The sequence below is a fragment of the Bombus huntii genome, chromosome 2 (assembly GCF_024542735.1).
Source record: "Bombus huntii isolate Logan2020A chromosome 2, iyBomHunt1.1, whole genome shotgun sequence".
NCBI classification, from domain to species: domain Eukaryota; kingdom Metazoa; phylum Arthropoda; class Insecta; order Hymenoptera; family Apidae; genus Bombus; species Bombus huntii.
In genome coordinates this window covers 14,960,768-14,978,025 of record NC_066239.1, presented here as the reverse complement: position 1 = coordinate 14,978,025, position 17,258 = coordinate 14,960,768, and the positions used below count along the sequence as shown (strand labels likewise).

The following is a 17,258-nucleotide window of genomic DNA, read 5'->3' as shown; positions in this document are numbered from 1 at the left end:
ATAATTGATAATTACGAGTGTAAAGAATTATCGAGGGCAATAACCTGTTGCATAATTGTTTAATTAAAGTTTGATGCAATCACAGTCGATGCGTGTTATCATAAATGTTCGTAACATCTTCTCGAGTATAAAAGATGGGTAATAATCAACGATTTTTCGCCAAGATCAATTGTATTTCTATTGTTTCTGTAATTATTACATATCATGTAATTATAGTCGAAGAAAAGTTGGTAAAGAACTCAGAAAGCGCAATATTATTATACAGTCCTTATTAAACTTTCTAATATTTCCTCGATTTCCGCGCGAATTAAACGCGAAAGTGACGACAATACATTCTCCTTGGGTATCGTAGTGGTGCCTCCACCGCAGCAGCGAATTCAAACCGTTAAGTAATGGAGGGAGATTTCAAAGTGGGGAGTTCACTTCGGTTGGACACTGTAGTCTCGTTTTACGAATAGTATTCCGAGCATTCCACCACGATCTCGTGCAAACCGTGGCGTCCCATCTATCAAAAGGAAAGGAACAATTATTATTTTTTCTTCGAACGACAAGTGTTAAAGAAGATTTAATATAACACAGTAGTACCTTCATATTGTTAAAGATCGCTTAGAATGACAATACAATCTGATGTGATTTGTCAGTATTATTTATGGTGAAGAGTTTACCTCGTGCCATAACGGGACCAATCAAGCTAGAAGGAACAAAAGACGATTTCAATGAATTTCAGGTAAGGAGATTATACAGGTATAACTGCAGGAATCCTCGAAACTGTCATGTACTTGCATTGTTGTCAGTCCAATGTTTATATATAGGGTTATATATCACAAATATATATACAAAGTGTTCTACTTTTTTCTCGCAAAACTTTATCAAGATTTCCATGGGTATAAATAAAAAAATAAATGTTATTCATAATAGAGTTTGTTTGAAACTTTATCGAAAAATTATATGGAAATGGGGAATGCGAAGAGAACAATATTTAAGCTTCAACGAACTTACAAAATCACTAAACTTTCTATACATGGGAAATTTTGAAAGAAGAAAATATATCATATAATTATTGTGTGAAACATGTCAAGTGCTTTAGTAAATGAATAATAATGAATAGCTTAATTAGTATTTATCGTAGATATTTAATAATTTCATTTTAAATATTTTTACTTGTTTTAGAACATAATCTATAATATATTTCATCGTATTCGAAGAAATAATGTTTAGAATATTCACCATTTTAAAGCAATTCCGTAGGATTATAGTGTTATAATCATAAAAAGGGTAAGCTAGAGGCCTCGAGACATGAGAGTGAAAGCGGGTTTCCTTTAATATACAGTATAGAGACAGGCGAAGAAATTGATTTCCTTTCTTTTGATATACGTGGGGAGTAACATTAATGCACCATGTAAAAGTGTATCTTTTTTATTACTCGAATCACTATTACTATCAAATAACGATTATTAACTTTTTCTACAAAAGTATATGATATTATTTACAATATAATAAAGTAATAATATACGATAAATATATTAATAAAGTAATCATATCTTTATTTGAATTAGTAGAATGACACGACAGCTATTATTGGTACGTCAGCTTTCACAATCACAAAGCGACCTTCGAAGAATTTTATGCACAGGTAAGAAAATAACGTAACAAATGATCGCTTTCTTACATTCATTTAAATATCATTATCATATCATCTTCATTGAAAGGCGTTCAGCGTAAAGCACAACATACAGACTTCAGTTTCTAAATCATGTCACGCAATTTCTTTTGAAAAGATTAATAAGTGAAAGAATTTTTTTATGAAAGTTACTTGGTGTTGATGGTAGAATATTTTCACTTGAAATGTAGCTTGTAATTTTCTTTTCTAGCAGTACGAATGAAATCTCATGTCGGTCTGTTTGTGATCACTGATTTATGATTGCCTTGAAACGACTTCAGGATTGTGTAAATGTCACGCCCAAGGTCTCTTAATACTTACTTTCGAAATGGATTCAATGTAATCAGTATTGAGACTGATTATTTATGTCTTGTTATAATAAAAAAATAAAATATCTTTTATTCCATATAATTTATCCAATAATGAATTTAGAATAAGATTCTTTCACAAAATTATTATTATATTGTAATATAATATAATAATATTAATTAAAGCGTGAAGAACAATTTTAGCAACAATTCTTTAAATATTTCTATTATCTTCGTACAAAACGTAGTTCGTTTAATTTTTTTGAAGACCTTCGAAATACATTGGCAGTGCGTTCGACCTTCATATCGAATTCAAAGTGCGTCCGTCTTCCAGACTTTTCATTGTCCAGTTCCATGCATTCGTACAGGTGCAGTGACCTCGACGACAAGGGAATGCACGGTCGATCACGATGCAACGATCGAAGTGAAGCCATACGAAGACATACCAGGACCAACGCCGGTACCAATTTTGGGAAATACTTGGCGATTATTTCCAATAATCGGCCAATACCAAATATCAGATGTGGCGAAATTGTCGCAGATATTCTACGATGAGTACGGCAAGATCGTTCGTTTGACTGGTTTAATAGGTCGACCGGATCTGTTGTTCGTTTACGACGCTGACGAGATCGAGAAGATTTATAGACAGGAAGGACCGACTCCATTTAGGCCGTCTATGCCGTGTCTGGTGCATTATAAGAGCGTCGTGAGGAAAGATTTTTTTGGAAATCTTCCTGGTGTCGTTGGAGTGTACGTAGACATGATATTATAGGATGTGATGATGATAAAGTAGAGCGGTCTCTCCATTATTAGTACTCAAGTAGTGCTCTATATCACGAAATCTGTTTGAATAACAATTGATGATTTGAAAAATAAGAAGTTCGTTAAAACTATGGTTACAACGGATGCATCTCTGATGCAACAAAAGACGTACATTGGTTCTTATGAGAGCAGTTATATTGTATGTATTTCTTATTTCAGGTGTTTCATTCGTCAATCGCATTTATTGTAATTATGATCTTCTCTCGTCCACCTGCAGTACTATTCGCTTAAATGGCCACAACTCAGATATTAACATTATGTATCGTAAATGATAGATCGTAAAATAGATACTGTGACCATTAATTTGTTAACTGAGAAAGTCGTCACTTGAATTACCAATATTTTGTACATAATAATGTATACACCCAGGAATCTTTTATCTTTAATACCTACTGTTTATAGTACAGGGGAGAAACAATACACTAAAACTTGATTAAAATTGATGCGCAAACGATCAACTGTTAATTTCGTTATTAAAGAAGTTTCTGAATAATTAACAAGTTATATGTATTATTCAACGAACTCTGATACTAAAGGAGAATTTTGCTTATGCATTGCGCGTTCTAAAAAGCGCATTAGCACTAGCACGATCACTGTTTGGACTATACCAACATTGCCCGCTTATAATTAAATTTTATGTCAACCTTCTGCTAACCACGAGTGGTTTTCCTTGACCTTGAAACCATTCATAAAACACTACGCGTAGAAGGAATGACGTAACGCATCAATAACGAATGACATAATGGAACATTTACACTTCTTTGCAGACACGGTGAGCCATGGAGAGAATTTCGTACAAGAGTCCAGAAACCTGTTCTCCAACCGCAGACGGTGAGGAAATACATAACGCCTATTGAGATGGTTACGTCTGATTTCATACAGAGGTGAGTTTGCATTCTCATAAACACTGCGAGACTCGTAACTTCTCGATTTTTAATTAATTTAATTGTTGAAGATTATCGAATTGTCGAATTTATAAGCAAAAGTTTTCGACATTCTGTTTAATCTGGATAGATAGAAGTAAATAAACAGATATATAAAGATAAAAAAAAGAAGTAGAGATATTTTATAAAAAAATTTAAGATACAACACGACTTACAGCATCGCACAAAGACGTGATTGATGATTATTTTCAGAATTCAGGAGATTAAAGGCGAAGATGACGAATTGCCAGCAGACTTTGATAACGAAATACACAAATGGGCTCTAGAATGTTGGTAGAAAAATTGTTCCTTATACGTCTATAATTGTAATCTTATGAAATTAAAAATTAATCGTTCTGTTTAATTGTACAGGTATAGGTCGCGTCGCCCTTGACGTGAGATTAGGGTGCTTATCAGGTAATCTGACACCGGATTCGGAGCCTCAAAAGATTATCGACGCGGCCAAATTTGCTTTGAGGAACGTAGCAGTGCTTGAATTGAAAGCTCCTTACTGGAGATACGTGCCCACCCCTCTGTGGTCACGATACGTACGAAACATGGATTACTTCATCGAGTAAGCGAAATTTTACTGTTATTTTCGCTAAAATGTAATAAGAATTATAACCGATTTTTAAATAAAATTTGTCCGTTCACCAGAGTATGTATGAAATACATCGATGCAGCGATGGAGAGGCTGAAAACAAAAAAAACTGTTGACGAGTTTGACTTGTCTTTGGTGGAAAGAATTTTAGCCAAAGAAAGTGACCCTAAAATGGCTTATATTCTGGCCTTAGATTTGATTTTGGTTGGAATAGATACCGTACGTAAAAACGAGTACTTTTTTGTTATATTACGGAATATTTAATATACAGAGTATTAAATATTAGTGTTGTATTATAGATTTCAATGGCTGTTTGTTCAATATTGTATCAACTGGCAACTAGACCGGAGGAACAGGAAAAAATTTATCAGGAGCTTATAGAAATTCTTCCTGATCCATCTGTACCTCTTACTACGAGTCATCTCGATAAAGCTATTTATATGAAAGCCTTTATTCGTGAAGTTTTCCGGTATAATTAATCGCTTCGCGAGCATCTAAATTGCATGGATAAATGTAACACTAGAAGAATACTTTATAATTTCTCGTTAAAAAAATATCGTATTTGTTTTAGAGTATATTCTACAGTGATTGGAAACGGTAGAACATTACAAAGTGACACCACAATTTGCGGCTATAGAGTACCAAAGGGGGTCAGTACAGGTTTACAGTACATATACAAATATATAGCGCAAATTTTATAATAGCGATACATCTACCGTGCACTTTATTGTAACATATTAGAGTCATAACTATCTTATTGTAGGTGCAAGTCGTGTTCCCAACTGTGGTAACGGGAAATATGAAACAATATGTAAAAGATGCAAAAACGTTTAAGCCAAAGCGGTGGTTAAAAGAATCTTCTAACGAAAATTTGCACCCTTTTGCATCGTTACCTTATGGTCATGGCGCACGTATGTGTCTAGGTAGAAGATTTGCCGATTTAGAAATACAAGTTCTGCTTGCCAAAGTACGTAAAAAAAATGTTTTCCACTTTTATAAAAATGTTGCTGTCGTATAATATATATGTCGGATTAAGGTTGAAATTTTGGGGGCGTTCTATGAACCTTTACTTACTTTACCATCGCGAATGTAGCTAATGTTTATTACCCGAATCGTGTAATACACGATAACTCAACCAGCAATTCGTCCTGCCCTTATATATTCCTGTCTCACTTCTCGGGTCAATCTTTGTTTTTTTAAGGAGAGCCATATAATCATTCCATACCTCTGTCAGGTACACGTCCCTCCCGTGACCGTGGCTACGTCCAGTGACCCGCTATGTCACTTCGAGCCCGAACCCATCGTCATAAAGACAGATTGGAACACTTAAAACTATTTCTTATTTTTATTACTTAAGTGTAACTATAGTAAAAGTCTGGACCAAGGTATTGGGCTTTTTCCCAACATTCCAGACGGGAAGTCCCGATGTCCCTTCATCTCCGACATATATATAAGTTTAGCTATTATCATAATACATTTGAGGTATTAAATGTATAAATACTATATTGCTTTTATTCGCTTACAGCTGATAAGATCTTACAAATTGGAATACCATCATAAACCACTTAAATACAAGGTTACATTTATGTACGCTCCCGACGGTGAACTCAAATTCAAAGTACTTCAAAGATAGTGATCATCTAAAACAGTATCCTTTTGATTTTATAGCAATAAAGGCAATAAGAAATAAAGGAAAAACATATCGTTTGTACATACATTTAAAAATTACTATCTGTCAATAAATTTTAAATTTAAGGATCCTTTAGGCGTGTACATAGGATTGATGTAATACTCTAATTTCTCGTGATGATACTCTATCTTGTAACGTTGCAAAATCTGAAACAAAAAATTACTATATATTAACGCAATAAATTATTATTTTTGTTTCTAATGCAAAAAAATTTGTGCCTTCTTATTTATATACATATAATAAAGTATAAACATCACAATACTTTCCTAAAAAATCAAAAAAGTTTATCAAAATAGCAGAGAGTAATTTAACATTTCTCCAGTTACCCTCTATCTAATTTCTTGGAGGGAAAATTGCAAGCTCGTACAATAAAATACAAGAAAATCCCCAATTCAAAAGACCATATTTGTTACGACATTTAACGCAAGCAATTTTGTTGTCGGATCGTCAAGTGAAAGATAATAAAATTTATAGGGGCCTTAAAATTAATGGAATAATTTATTATAGATCGAATCCAGGTGAACACACATTATAATATCATTTCAGTTCTATATTTATAATATTTCTTTAACCAACCACGAAGGAGATTACAAGTCTGAGATGATGTGTGAAATTTTTACTATTTAATATCTACAGAAGAAGTTGCCTGTCTGTATAAACGATAATTGATGATGCAAAATGTAATAACTGCTTTTAAGTATTTTTTGTGTTAAGAATTACATACTACATACTTGGCTATTCCTGAGAAAATTATAAATGTTAAATTAATATAGGAACAAAGCAACAAAAGAATCAACGAAAAGAAGCTTATGAGCATGTTTCGTACATCCTGGTAACGGTACAAATTACTGTGAGATTTGTGTGGCAAAATAATGACAGTCTAAAAAGACACATTGTATCTTCACACTGAAACGAAGATTCAGCTGCTGAGGTGAATGTTCATTGTCTATGGGAATTCACTGTGATAATTGACAAACTAAGTTATCCGGAGGCTATAATCAAAGCTAAACACCCAATCTATGGTAACAAAACTACAAGATTAAGAGGCACCTATTTTCTATCTTCTGTTGTTTCCTTTTGTATAATTCAGGAGCTCTATTATTTATATTTTATTTATATTCTTAACCATAACAAAAACTTGTGCTTTTAAATATATAACAAAATAATTAAGTATTAATTATTACCTTACTAATAACAACGAGCATCTCAAGTTCGGCGAAACGTCGACCGAGACACATTCTCCTTCCATAACCGAAAGGAAGCGATGCGAATTTGTGGTACACACCGTCACTTTGCAACCATCTCTCTGGAAGGAATTCCTCGCTGCGTGGAAAGTACTTCTCAAGATTACTTATTACGTAATGTTGGAAAACTACTTGTACCTGTGTTAACCAATTTTTATTTATATTATAATTGTAACAGGCAATGTCCATTCAGCAATTTATTATGAAAATTACGAAACTTTTACTAGTAATTATGCTAAAATTAATACAATAAAATTAAATTGAGGAAGAATTCTTTCTTACGCCTTTTGGTACACGATATCCCTTGATTATTGTGTCCTTAGTCATACATCGTCCATTACCAATAACCACTGGATACATCCTAGTGAAAATAATTATTCTTTCATTAAAAACTATCATAATATAGTATTTCTTTATATAGTATTTTTATTAACATATTACAACCAATTTAAATACTTCGGTGTGAAAGTTGTTATTTTTGGTCTAAAAGTAACTTGACTTGAGTTCTCAAGAAGGCTAAGAATTACTGTTAGGATTAAGACCCTAAAGGATTAACGGTTGTCACGCAAACCTAAGAGTTTCCTTAATGCACGCCTTTAAGTATTTCAATTTATCCAAATGCGTCCCTTCAAGCTGCATATCTTTATCTGGTAGCACGTTACAGACTTCCTCATAAGCGAGATTTTGCTTGTCAGTGTGCAAAGCTAATTGATACAAAGTTGATGCTACCGCACTGGAAGTCTAAAAATAAAATTTAAGGATTTAGAAATTTAATATTGCGCACTTATGTTAATAAAATACATAAATAGTATTTGTGTTTGACAACCTTGATATTTAAAAGTAGTAAATTCCAATTTTTATTGAGCTACTCACTGTATCAATGCCAACTAAAAATAAATCAAGAGAAAGGATAGTAGCCAATTTAGTATCATTTTCAAGAGCCAATATTCTTTGCAGAAGAGACTGTTCCTTATCAGATTTCTCTACTTCTTTTATCCTTGAAAGAGCAGCCGCCGTGTATTTAGACGTTATACTGGACATAAGGATACTTTTCATTTATATTTTGCATATTTTTTTATTTAGTTGTTTTGTAATTATATTTTATTGAAATTCACTTTACTATGGTGTCGAGAGCGTTCACATATTGCAGCCACGTAGGTGTATTGAATAATTTCCAGAATGGAATCTTTAATTCTAAGACTCCGACATTCTTAAAGAATATTGTAACTGCGTCAATTAATTGCTGAGTTTTGGCATTAGCATCATCATCCAAACAACCCAATCGAACGTCCAATGCAACACGGGCAATAGCTATAAAAAAGGTGCTAAAAGCATTCTCGATAACGTGAAAGTTTATTTAAATAAAGAGTAAACTTAAATGTTTAAAATCATCAGCATAATCCATTTATTACTCACATTCTAGTGACCATTTATGTATTTCATTTAGAAAATCATCAGGCACCTCGTCATCTTCATCCCGTATTCTTCTAATTCTAAAAGTAAAAATTCTAAAATTTCTCCAGAAAATTCGTATGGTTCTTTGTACATTTACTATTAAAATATTTTCTAAATTATCATTACAATAGGGTTGTATTTTCTAATAATTATCATAATAGAGTATTTTAACATATTATTGCGTAGGATCAGACAAGCTAATTATGCAATATAGACACGACCTATACAATCTGTCTTAAGATAGAAGATACAGCCGGATAAACAATGACGAATTTTCTAGAGTATCTGATACATTATATCTGAACGAGAACAGGGACAGCAAGAAAAAGTGAAAGGTAAGGTGCACGTGTGCTATCAAGATGATTGTTTGCCAGCGAACCTGCGAAGAAATGCTAGACTCGCTTCCTCGATAGCGCTAATGTACATTCTTGCTGTTCGTGGTTGTAACATTACTTGTTGCACCTTGCTCCGGAAATTGTACCAGCTCTCACCATGTCTGCAACAATCGCTTTCATTACTATTTTTGTTGCTGTCAACTTTCTTCAATTTTCTTTTCTTCAATTTACGAAATTTGAATGAGAAGAAAATAAATGAAAAAAATTAGATAATGAACACTTTTGTAATGTATACATGTAACTGTTTTTTAAACTATTGTAAAAATTATTTATAACTTAACAAAATATTGGATATTATTAAATAAATTGTAAAAAGATATAATTTAAATCTTTGCGTTGTTTAATGACATTTTTTTTCTTGTGTATTTTACACCGTGTACTTAACATGATAAATCATGTGCATAGTTGATTATTTACTAGACACACTCATGAATATTTGCAATAAATATGAAAGAGATTGCAAAGCTCATTACATCATTCTGAATTAATTCATCCGTCGACGATCTGTAATAATCAATATTGTCGTGTTTACTAATCATCAAATATAGTTCAATGAAACCGAAGTGAAAAGAGAATCTACAGTAACGCAGTCTTCAAGGTTCTGCTCTATTTCTCGTAAGTCGACATTGAGAAATTTAATAGATATTTGGAATGACTTCGATAAAGTCATTAATAAACAAGAAAGTCAATCTGTCTAGTATATTGAAAAATGTGTACATGATTAAGATAAATTGGGACCATGACATTTAGTCTACTCTACATATTCAAAAGATCGTGCATACATAATGAATAAAACGAATGTTAAAAATTTGGAAACTGGAAGTAACAGGTATGTGAAATATAAAAATAGTATAAACAGATAAAAAGTTCCCTATTTTTCATACAACACGCATATATTACGAAAAAATTTAATACATCAATCTATGAATAACTAAGTGACTTTCGCGATCTGAAATTCAAATATGAAATTCTTGCATCTAATACATTTCTAATTTACGATCTCGCTACATTTCTTCCACTAAATATGTAATTTGTTAATCCAATATAATTTTAGGTCTGGCCGAAAGTGAAATGTTGTTACACAAGAATATCCGGCTGAGTGAGATAATTACAAATTAAGACATTACCATGTGTACGTACGTGTGTTGTCACGCGAATATTAGGAAAAGAGGCTACATTAAATGCAATTGCAAAATACGTTGTCATGCGGGAAATGATAACATAACGTGCATCAATATCCGATTGCACAAAATTTACTTTCTAATAAGTAATATGTCTTGTACAGTATGCGTAACACTTAAAGCCACCACTTGTTTGCTCTTGTCCTAATTTTCGTCCGGTTTCCGTTTCTATTTATGTTGTGACTTTTTCACACGAATATCTGTAATGTACACAAGTTAGATGGATGAATGCTTATTGCATTGTATTTTCATAACATTTATTCAAGATGGATGAATCTTGTCATTAAAGTAATTGACACATAAATAGTAAAGAGTGATGGAAGCTTACGAAGTTGAAGCGTGTACAGAAACAAAAGCATAGTGATATCTAGTTAGCACGTTCCCAAAAGCGCAAATACAATATGCGTAGCAAATATTTGCTATCACAGTGGTTTGCTAACCAAAAGAGTAAACGACACCATTAGAAGATCTGTAATTTCAATATTTGACCATTATGGTACTTAATGAGGTTTGCATACATGATGAAGTTGTGCGGACTCATAGATGAGTGTAAATATAGCGCACATTTACTCAACTTCTAGTATTGAATTATTCCATTATATTTTATAATATTATGCCGTTTTCATGTAGTAGAGATACTATTTATGATATTTCAAAAGTACTATTAAGTAAAAGTCCCATTGAAAAATTTTAACGAAACTCGTCATTTTGAAGTCTTTATTTGTGAAAAAAATTATATAAATATTTTGGCTAAATGAAGTATCAAAGAAATTCTTAAGATTGTTTTGTATTACATTTTCCATTAGATCACAGAGCGTTGTTATAAATGATCCTACAACAATATGTATCTAAAATACAACCGTTCCGATAGACGCTTCGTATTTAACAATAATTAATAATTAATTAAACAAATAATAATTTTCTCGAAAATTAATAAATACATATACAAAAAAATGATACAGTGCTTACACAGCGATTACGCCGGCATTATTTTTGAAGAACTCCTTTCTAAGCACGTGTTTGTAATAATTTAACGACGGCATCGAAGGTCTATATGGCATCCTCTCTTCTTGCCGAAAGATACGCTCAATTTCGTTTGCATCGTAGATGAAAACCATATCCGGTCTACCTAACAGACCTTCTATTTTCACAATATCTCCATACTCTTTATATAATTTCTTCGACACTTGATCTACCGCTTGGATCTCGAAGTTACCTGAAATGAACGCATCTTGTATGTTTAGAATATACAGAAATCGTCTTAGCACTAGTTTAAATAAGTTTGTAATGCTATAGTTATACAACACGGCCGAAATTGTATCTCGGTGTTCTCCCATCATATTTTCTGAATATTATTTAATCTATTTATGGCAAATCAGTGTATACCTATATATGGTATAAATCGCCACGTGTTACCCAAGAAGGGAATTGGTTTGGGACCAGGAATTTCGGTATAAGGACGAGACTGCGACCACTCTTGCTCCTCGATTTCTGTTGTCAAAGTTTCTATAGTTCTAATAATAGAACTTGATGGTTCAATGGTATATTTTACAAATTTGATAAACTTGCGATTCAAGATACTCATTTTTAATCTGCAACGTAGAAAAATTATAGTAGAATTTTTACATTAAAATTTTGCGGACTGCTGTTAGTTTCTTTATATGATAAATTAATAAATAATGAAACGCAAAAACTATGCTTGCTTTCTTTTCCATAACACAGGAATTGCATTGTGAAAACCACAGTAGCCCTTCCAAGTGAAACCATGCGGCGTAATTGTTTTGTGCTATTTACCAGAATCGTTCGCAGAAGTGGTTTCACGAAATACAACGTGTCTCGTAATTTATGAAATATATCAAACAAGAATGAATTTTTTAAGAGGCATTATGATAAAAAGATGAAAGATTTCGAAGGACTTGTAAAATATATATTTTTTACTATCAGTCGGCTAATTGTAACGGAGTGTCCCTATCGAGATAACTCTGGCGATTTCAGTCAATTCAAATCTATCAACATGAAAAATCAAAGCAAAATGTTCTAACCAGAGTTACTGCATGCGATTACAGGCCGGTAAATTGTAGCGCCATGAATCCTTTTTAATATTTTTTCTAAAAGTACATCGTTGTAAATTTATAAAATTTTTATAAAAAACAATAAATTAAATTTTGAGCACTTTGATCGTTCTAATATTAATCTTGATTGTACATGTATATTGGAATTTCCTTCCTTGTATACAGTAATGCTGAATAGAGATTCCAAATGTTAAATTCAAAAATTTCTTGAAAGTAACAGCTCATATTGAATAATTTGTTTATCCTATATTTTAAATAAAATTTCATTGATGCCTACCAGAATAAAGATATAATTCTTCACAACGTATAAAATTGAATTTTTATTTCACACACATTTACTATGTCAATTTCTATTTACGCTTTCCACAATTTGAAATTGCACGATTTTATTTGAAATGAATCATATTATCACCATCACTGATTTCAGTAAATCAGAAGCTGCGTTTGAATAAAATATCGCACATTTCAATCAACATTAAACTTTTTTTAAACGGCGACACATAAGTTTAATTGTCACTTGTTATTATTCAACATTTTACTTTATATAGACACGTACCACGCTTAATGAACTACTTTTGAATGGGAACACTTTCGATCGAGACGAGTGCGTAACCAGCCCTTTTATTCTTCAAGAGATCCGGCCAAGTATCAAACATTTCTCAAGGACTTTAGTCATCTCCAAATTTTCTCAAGATGTAGTTAAGATTGAAATAAGAGCAATGCATTTTATTTTAATCAAAATCATATTTACATATTTCACATAATATGTATACATAATAATTTTACGTTATATTATACATTTTTTATATAATATGAACTATATAATTTTAGAATGGACTTTAATATTCCTTCCAACTACTAGAAGATGTAATCTTTGAACTGGATCCTTTCTATTTTATAGAACAATGCTATTGGTTGAAAACGATTTGGGCATCACTTATTGGGAGAATTCTAATGTATCACGTGAATGGCGGGAATTCTAAATGTTTTACTATTTTGTACAACCTCACATGGATTAAATTAAAATGCTATAATATTTATTTTGTAAGTTTTAAAATAAAAAGATGTATAAAGGTAGTTTTACAATTAAAACCCTACAACGTTTTGCCGTTTTATTTTTCTTTATAATGTGTATACAGAAATTAGCTTTTCGGTACAATTTCTTATCGTAAAATTCCTATTGTAACAATTAAATTCTATGATTCGTACCATTTAGATTTTGTCAATTCTATTGATTTTAATTTGTCTCTGTATTTATTTACAAGTTTCTCCAAATTCACATCATCGTGGTTTACTTTCGTTCTTTGTTTTGGCTGTAAAGAAAAAGTCTCCATTAAAGAATATAAATAATTGTTATGCAATCTTCAGTTTTATAGATTTAAAAATGCTTACTTTAACTTCATTTCTATCGGCAATTTTCTGCTTCCTTTTTATTTCTAATTTTTTAGAAGACTTTTTGATCTTTTTCTCTTTTTTTACTGCTTGACTATGCACCATTGCTTGAATTTTTAAATTGTGTTTTGACCGTAATTTATTTTCACCAGGTTTTCCAACCATTCCAGCATACGGTTTTATATTAAACTTGTCCTCATTTTCAGTTTTTAGTCGTTTCGCTGCAACTTCTTGGTTTGTATCTTCTCCTTTCGTTTTAACTTTGTTTCCTGAGCAAAGAGGATTATTTTCGCGACTTTTTTGAAGTCTCTTTTGTTTAGCATTCACCATTACTCGGTTTTCTATTGAAAAGGATACAATTGGTCTCTAAATAAATAAAAATATGAGATATGTAACAGTGTAATTTAAAAGAAAATTATATTTATATTATTGATGTTATTTATATATTATGTACCCTTTTAGGAGTGAATATATTTGGATTATTATTCACACTTCTCAAAGTCTCAAGTGCATCTTCGTGTTTCGTAAACGAAACGAATCCATATTCTTTCGATTTCCACACTCCCTTCAGATCCACATTTTTTGGATCTCGCATAATACGTGCCTTTATAAAATTAACTTAAAAATTAATTTTCTAACATAAGTTTATTCAACATTAAATATTTAATTTGGAATTATGTAATCTAATAAATACCTCTCTTATAACCGCTGTAGGAGGACTATGACGTTCAAGGATTTTTCTGAATTTATCGTCATTTAACGTAGCTGGTAAATTATGAACGACAAGTCGTACTCTGGACACGAACATATTTAAATTTCGCAATATCTGTGATTTCCACCGTTCTATTTGCAACCGTTTTGACATATCTGTCGCTGAAACTCCAACTGCAGCTGAACTTCCAGCTAATATAACTAAAAAATTAAAATTTACTTATCAGTTAATCTCTAATATTATACAAAATTATTACTAAAAGAAATTTCTCCTCTTCTTTTTTTATTTTATACAATATATACCTCCTTCCTTTACAAGATATAAATTCCTAGAATCCTTTTGTTTGTATTGTTTTGAATTTGCCTTATTTTCGATTTCATTTCTATCCAATGCTCTGTGTGCTTCAAGTATTTGATCTTCCATTTGCAGTTCATTCCCTGCTGATAAACACTTTTCGGCATCTTCAACATTCTACAATCAAATCTTTTTGATAATGTAAGTTCTGTTATGAAAAGGATAGAATATATTTCATAAAAATTTACCTTAAATTTAACAAATGCTGTACCTCTTGAAAATTCAGTTAATGGATCTATGCACACGAGAGCATAATAAACAGGTCCATATCGTTCCATGTATTTCTTCAACTCATCATTTTTTACCGAATATGGTACGTTTTTTAGAAATATGGTTTTTCCTTCAGAAACATCATGAGATTTGAAACGTGGTTTTGTTTCTTTTACATCTATCTTTCCTTGTTCTTCGTCTTCATTTTTTTCATTATTTCCAGATATTTCACTTTCATTGTCTGTTTCTACTTCATCTAAACAATTGTTATCAAATTCAACATTTTCTGTGACAATATCGAGTTTTTCATCTTCACTGCAATTACATTTTGTTTAGTTACATCCTAGTTGCATGCTTTTAAAACAGTATTTAAAATACAAAATTACATATCCTTTCTTTAAAATTATAAATTTACTCACCCCTCTAGCTCCCCGTTTAAACTTAATTGTTTTGTATTATCTGTATCTTCTATGTCACTTTCATCTTCCACCTTTACTCTAACTTCATCTTCCTGTTTATTTTCAGAATTATTTTGTGCAAATTTATTTTTAGATACTGCCCAATCAACTATAATGGGTCTATTTAAAAGTGGTTGTAAGTTTGTATAATGTATAGCTTTAGCTGCACTTTGTACATGTTCAAATTGTAAAAATGCACATCCTATATTTTTGCCATCACTTCTCTTCAAAATTCTGATTTCTTCTACTGCCCCATATGGAGAAAAATGTTTTTTCAAGTCTTCTTCAGTTGCCTACAATTATGATGAAAAATACAAATCTTTTAAAAGAAAAATAATGTAAATTTTTACCATTATCTTACCTGAAATGATAAATTTCTTATTATAATTCTTGCTCTCTTTTTTCTATTTTTGTCCTTGAGCAATCTTCTCCTTTCCCTTTTTATTTGTAATAATGTTTCCTGTTTAGATGGATCTTCTTCTTCGTCTTCATCCTGTTTCATTTGTTTATTTTCATGTTTTTTATCTTGATTTCTCTCTGTACCCTCACTTGTACCATGTTCATTATCCAAATTTTTTGCTTTTTCTGAATCTTTTTTCAATTTTTCACAGTATTTTGATCTTGAAACAGCCCAACTACTATTTATTATTCTACCTAAAAATGTTTTTAACACATTATTGTCAACAAATTATTACTTAAATTATCAATACTGGTAATTTTTATTTCTTAATAGAACAATACCAAGAAATTCCTTTTTATTTGTACTAAATATTGCTTTTGAGGCATCTTTTAGCTGTTTAAATTGAATAAAACAACATCCAACTGGGGAACCATCTGTCCGTTTTGGAAAATTTATTTCTAATATTTCTCCGAATGGTTCATACAATTTTTTCACATCTTCTGGAGTTGTCTAATGACATAAATAAATATGAATTTGCTAATATAGAAATATATTTCTTATTCAATATTGAAAAGTGCACTAACCTTAAATGGTATATTGCGTACAATAATCCTAGGTTTCTTATTTTCATCTGTATTGTCATCTATCTCTTGTGTCGATTTCTTTGATTTCTGTGATTTTATCTTCTTCCTACATATCCAAGAAAGTTTCTTTTTCTCAGTTCTATTGCCTATTTTATTTAGAATAGGGATTAATTAAATATCTGTTTAATAATAATTCTATTAATAATTTAACATATACATCACATACTAGTATTCCGCATTTTGAATGTCTATTTCCAAATTAGTAAAATTTTTATATTAAAATGCCCAATATATAAAATTCTTTAAAACATAAAATGTTCCCCGTAATAATGTAATACTTTTTTTTCTTATTTACTTATTAGGTTATATGCAACACATGTGCAGATAGAGCTTTCATATTTGAAAGCTTGAACTGGCTCCAAATAAATTAAATACTAGGGTTTCCTATGTTTCCCCTAGATATTGATCACATGAATTTCCCTATCTTCCTTGATCAGATTCATTGAACAAACTACATAAAATATTTATTTAAAATTTACAAAAATAGCTTTTTAAGTTAGTATTAAGTAATCAATCGTGTTTATTTATTCAACTAATATATTAAACGATATAAAATCAACTTCAAACTTCAATAAAATATTCAAAAGAAACCGTGAAGTTGTCAACTTTCTCACAATAAAGCAACGTAATTGGATAGTTTATAATAAGGTTCTGAAATATTATTTGCGATTTTTACGTAGGTGTTTGGAGATATAAAAATCAACAAAATTACACGAGCCAATATTTTAAATTGTATA

At 31.1% G+C, this 17,258-nt stretch overlaps 3 protein-coding genes across 5 annotated transcripts; 1 reads left to right on the top strand and 2 right to left on the bottom strand.

Moving 5' to 3' along the window:
- The first annotated feature begins 593 nt into the window (after positions 1-593).
- Positions 594-6,685, top strand: LOC126878119 (probable cytochrome P450 301a1, mitochondrial). Of its 3 annotated transcripts, XM_050640617.1 has the most exons (12): positions 594-727; positions 1,557-1,633; positions 2,337-2,718; positions 3,558-3,674; positions 3,927-4,003; positions 4,086-4,287; positions 4,371-4,533; positions 4,614-4,783; positions 4,886-4,964; positions 5,078-5,281; positions 5,840-5,962; positions 6,288-6,685. In XM_050640617.1, exons 1-11 carry the CDS (start codon positions 717-719, stop codon positions 5,945-5,947), a joined length of 1,590 nt encoding a protein of 529 aa, XP_050496574.1. In that variant the 5' UTR covers positions 594-716; the 3' UTR covers positions 5,948-5,962; positions 6,288-6,685. The 3 variants fall into 3 exon arrangements, with proteins under 3 accessions (XP_050496574.1, XP_050496573.1, XP_050496575.1); XM_050640616.1 differs by lacking the exon at positions 6,288-6,685 and having other exon boundaries at positions 5,840-6,074; XM_050640618.1 differs by lacking the exon at positions 6,288-6,685 and having other exon boundaries at positions 609-727; positions 1,560-1,633.
- Positions 5,807-13,229, bottom strand: LOC126878120 (probable cytochrome P450 301a1, mitochondrial). Its single transcript, XM_050640619.1, has 11 exons — positions 12,629-13,229; positions 11,666-11,871; positions 11,249-11,495; positions 9,083-9,199; positions 8,665-8,741; positions 8,364-8,559; positions 8,122-8,281; positions 7,820-7,989; positions 7,531-7,609; positions 7,189-7,386; positions 5,807-6,150 (listed from the first exon to the last, which is right to left on the bottom strand). The coding sequence occupies exons 2-11, from the start codon at positions 11,862-11,864 to the stop codon at positions 6,043-6,045; spliced, it is 1,551 nt and encodes a 516-aa protein (XP_050496576.1). The 5' UTR covers positions 11,865-11,871; positions 12,629-13,229; the 3' UTR covers positions 5,807-6,042.
- A 197-nt stretch (positions 13,230-13,426) lies between these two features.
- Positions 13,427-16,886, bottom strand: LOC126878108 (RNA-binding protein 28-like). Its single transcript, XM_050640589.1, has 11 exons — positions 16,688-16,886; positions 16,462-16,607; positions 16,219-16,387; positions 15,839-16,131; positions 15,439-15,770; positions 14,998-15,334; positions 14,758-14,926; positions 14,438-14,655; positions 14,198-14,347; positions 13,744-14,109; positions 13,427-13,664 (listed from the first exon to the last, which is right to left on the bottom strand). Exons 1-11 carry the CDS (start codon positions 16,698-16,700, stop codon positions 13,548-13,550), a joined length of 2,310 nt encoding a protein of 769 aa, XP_050496546.1. The 5' UTR covers positions 16,701-16,886; the 3' UTR covers positions 13,427-13,547.
- Positions 16,887-17,258: the final 372 nt, after the last annotated feature.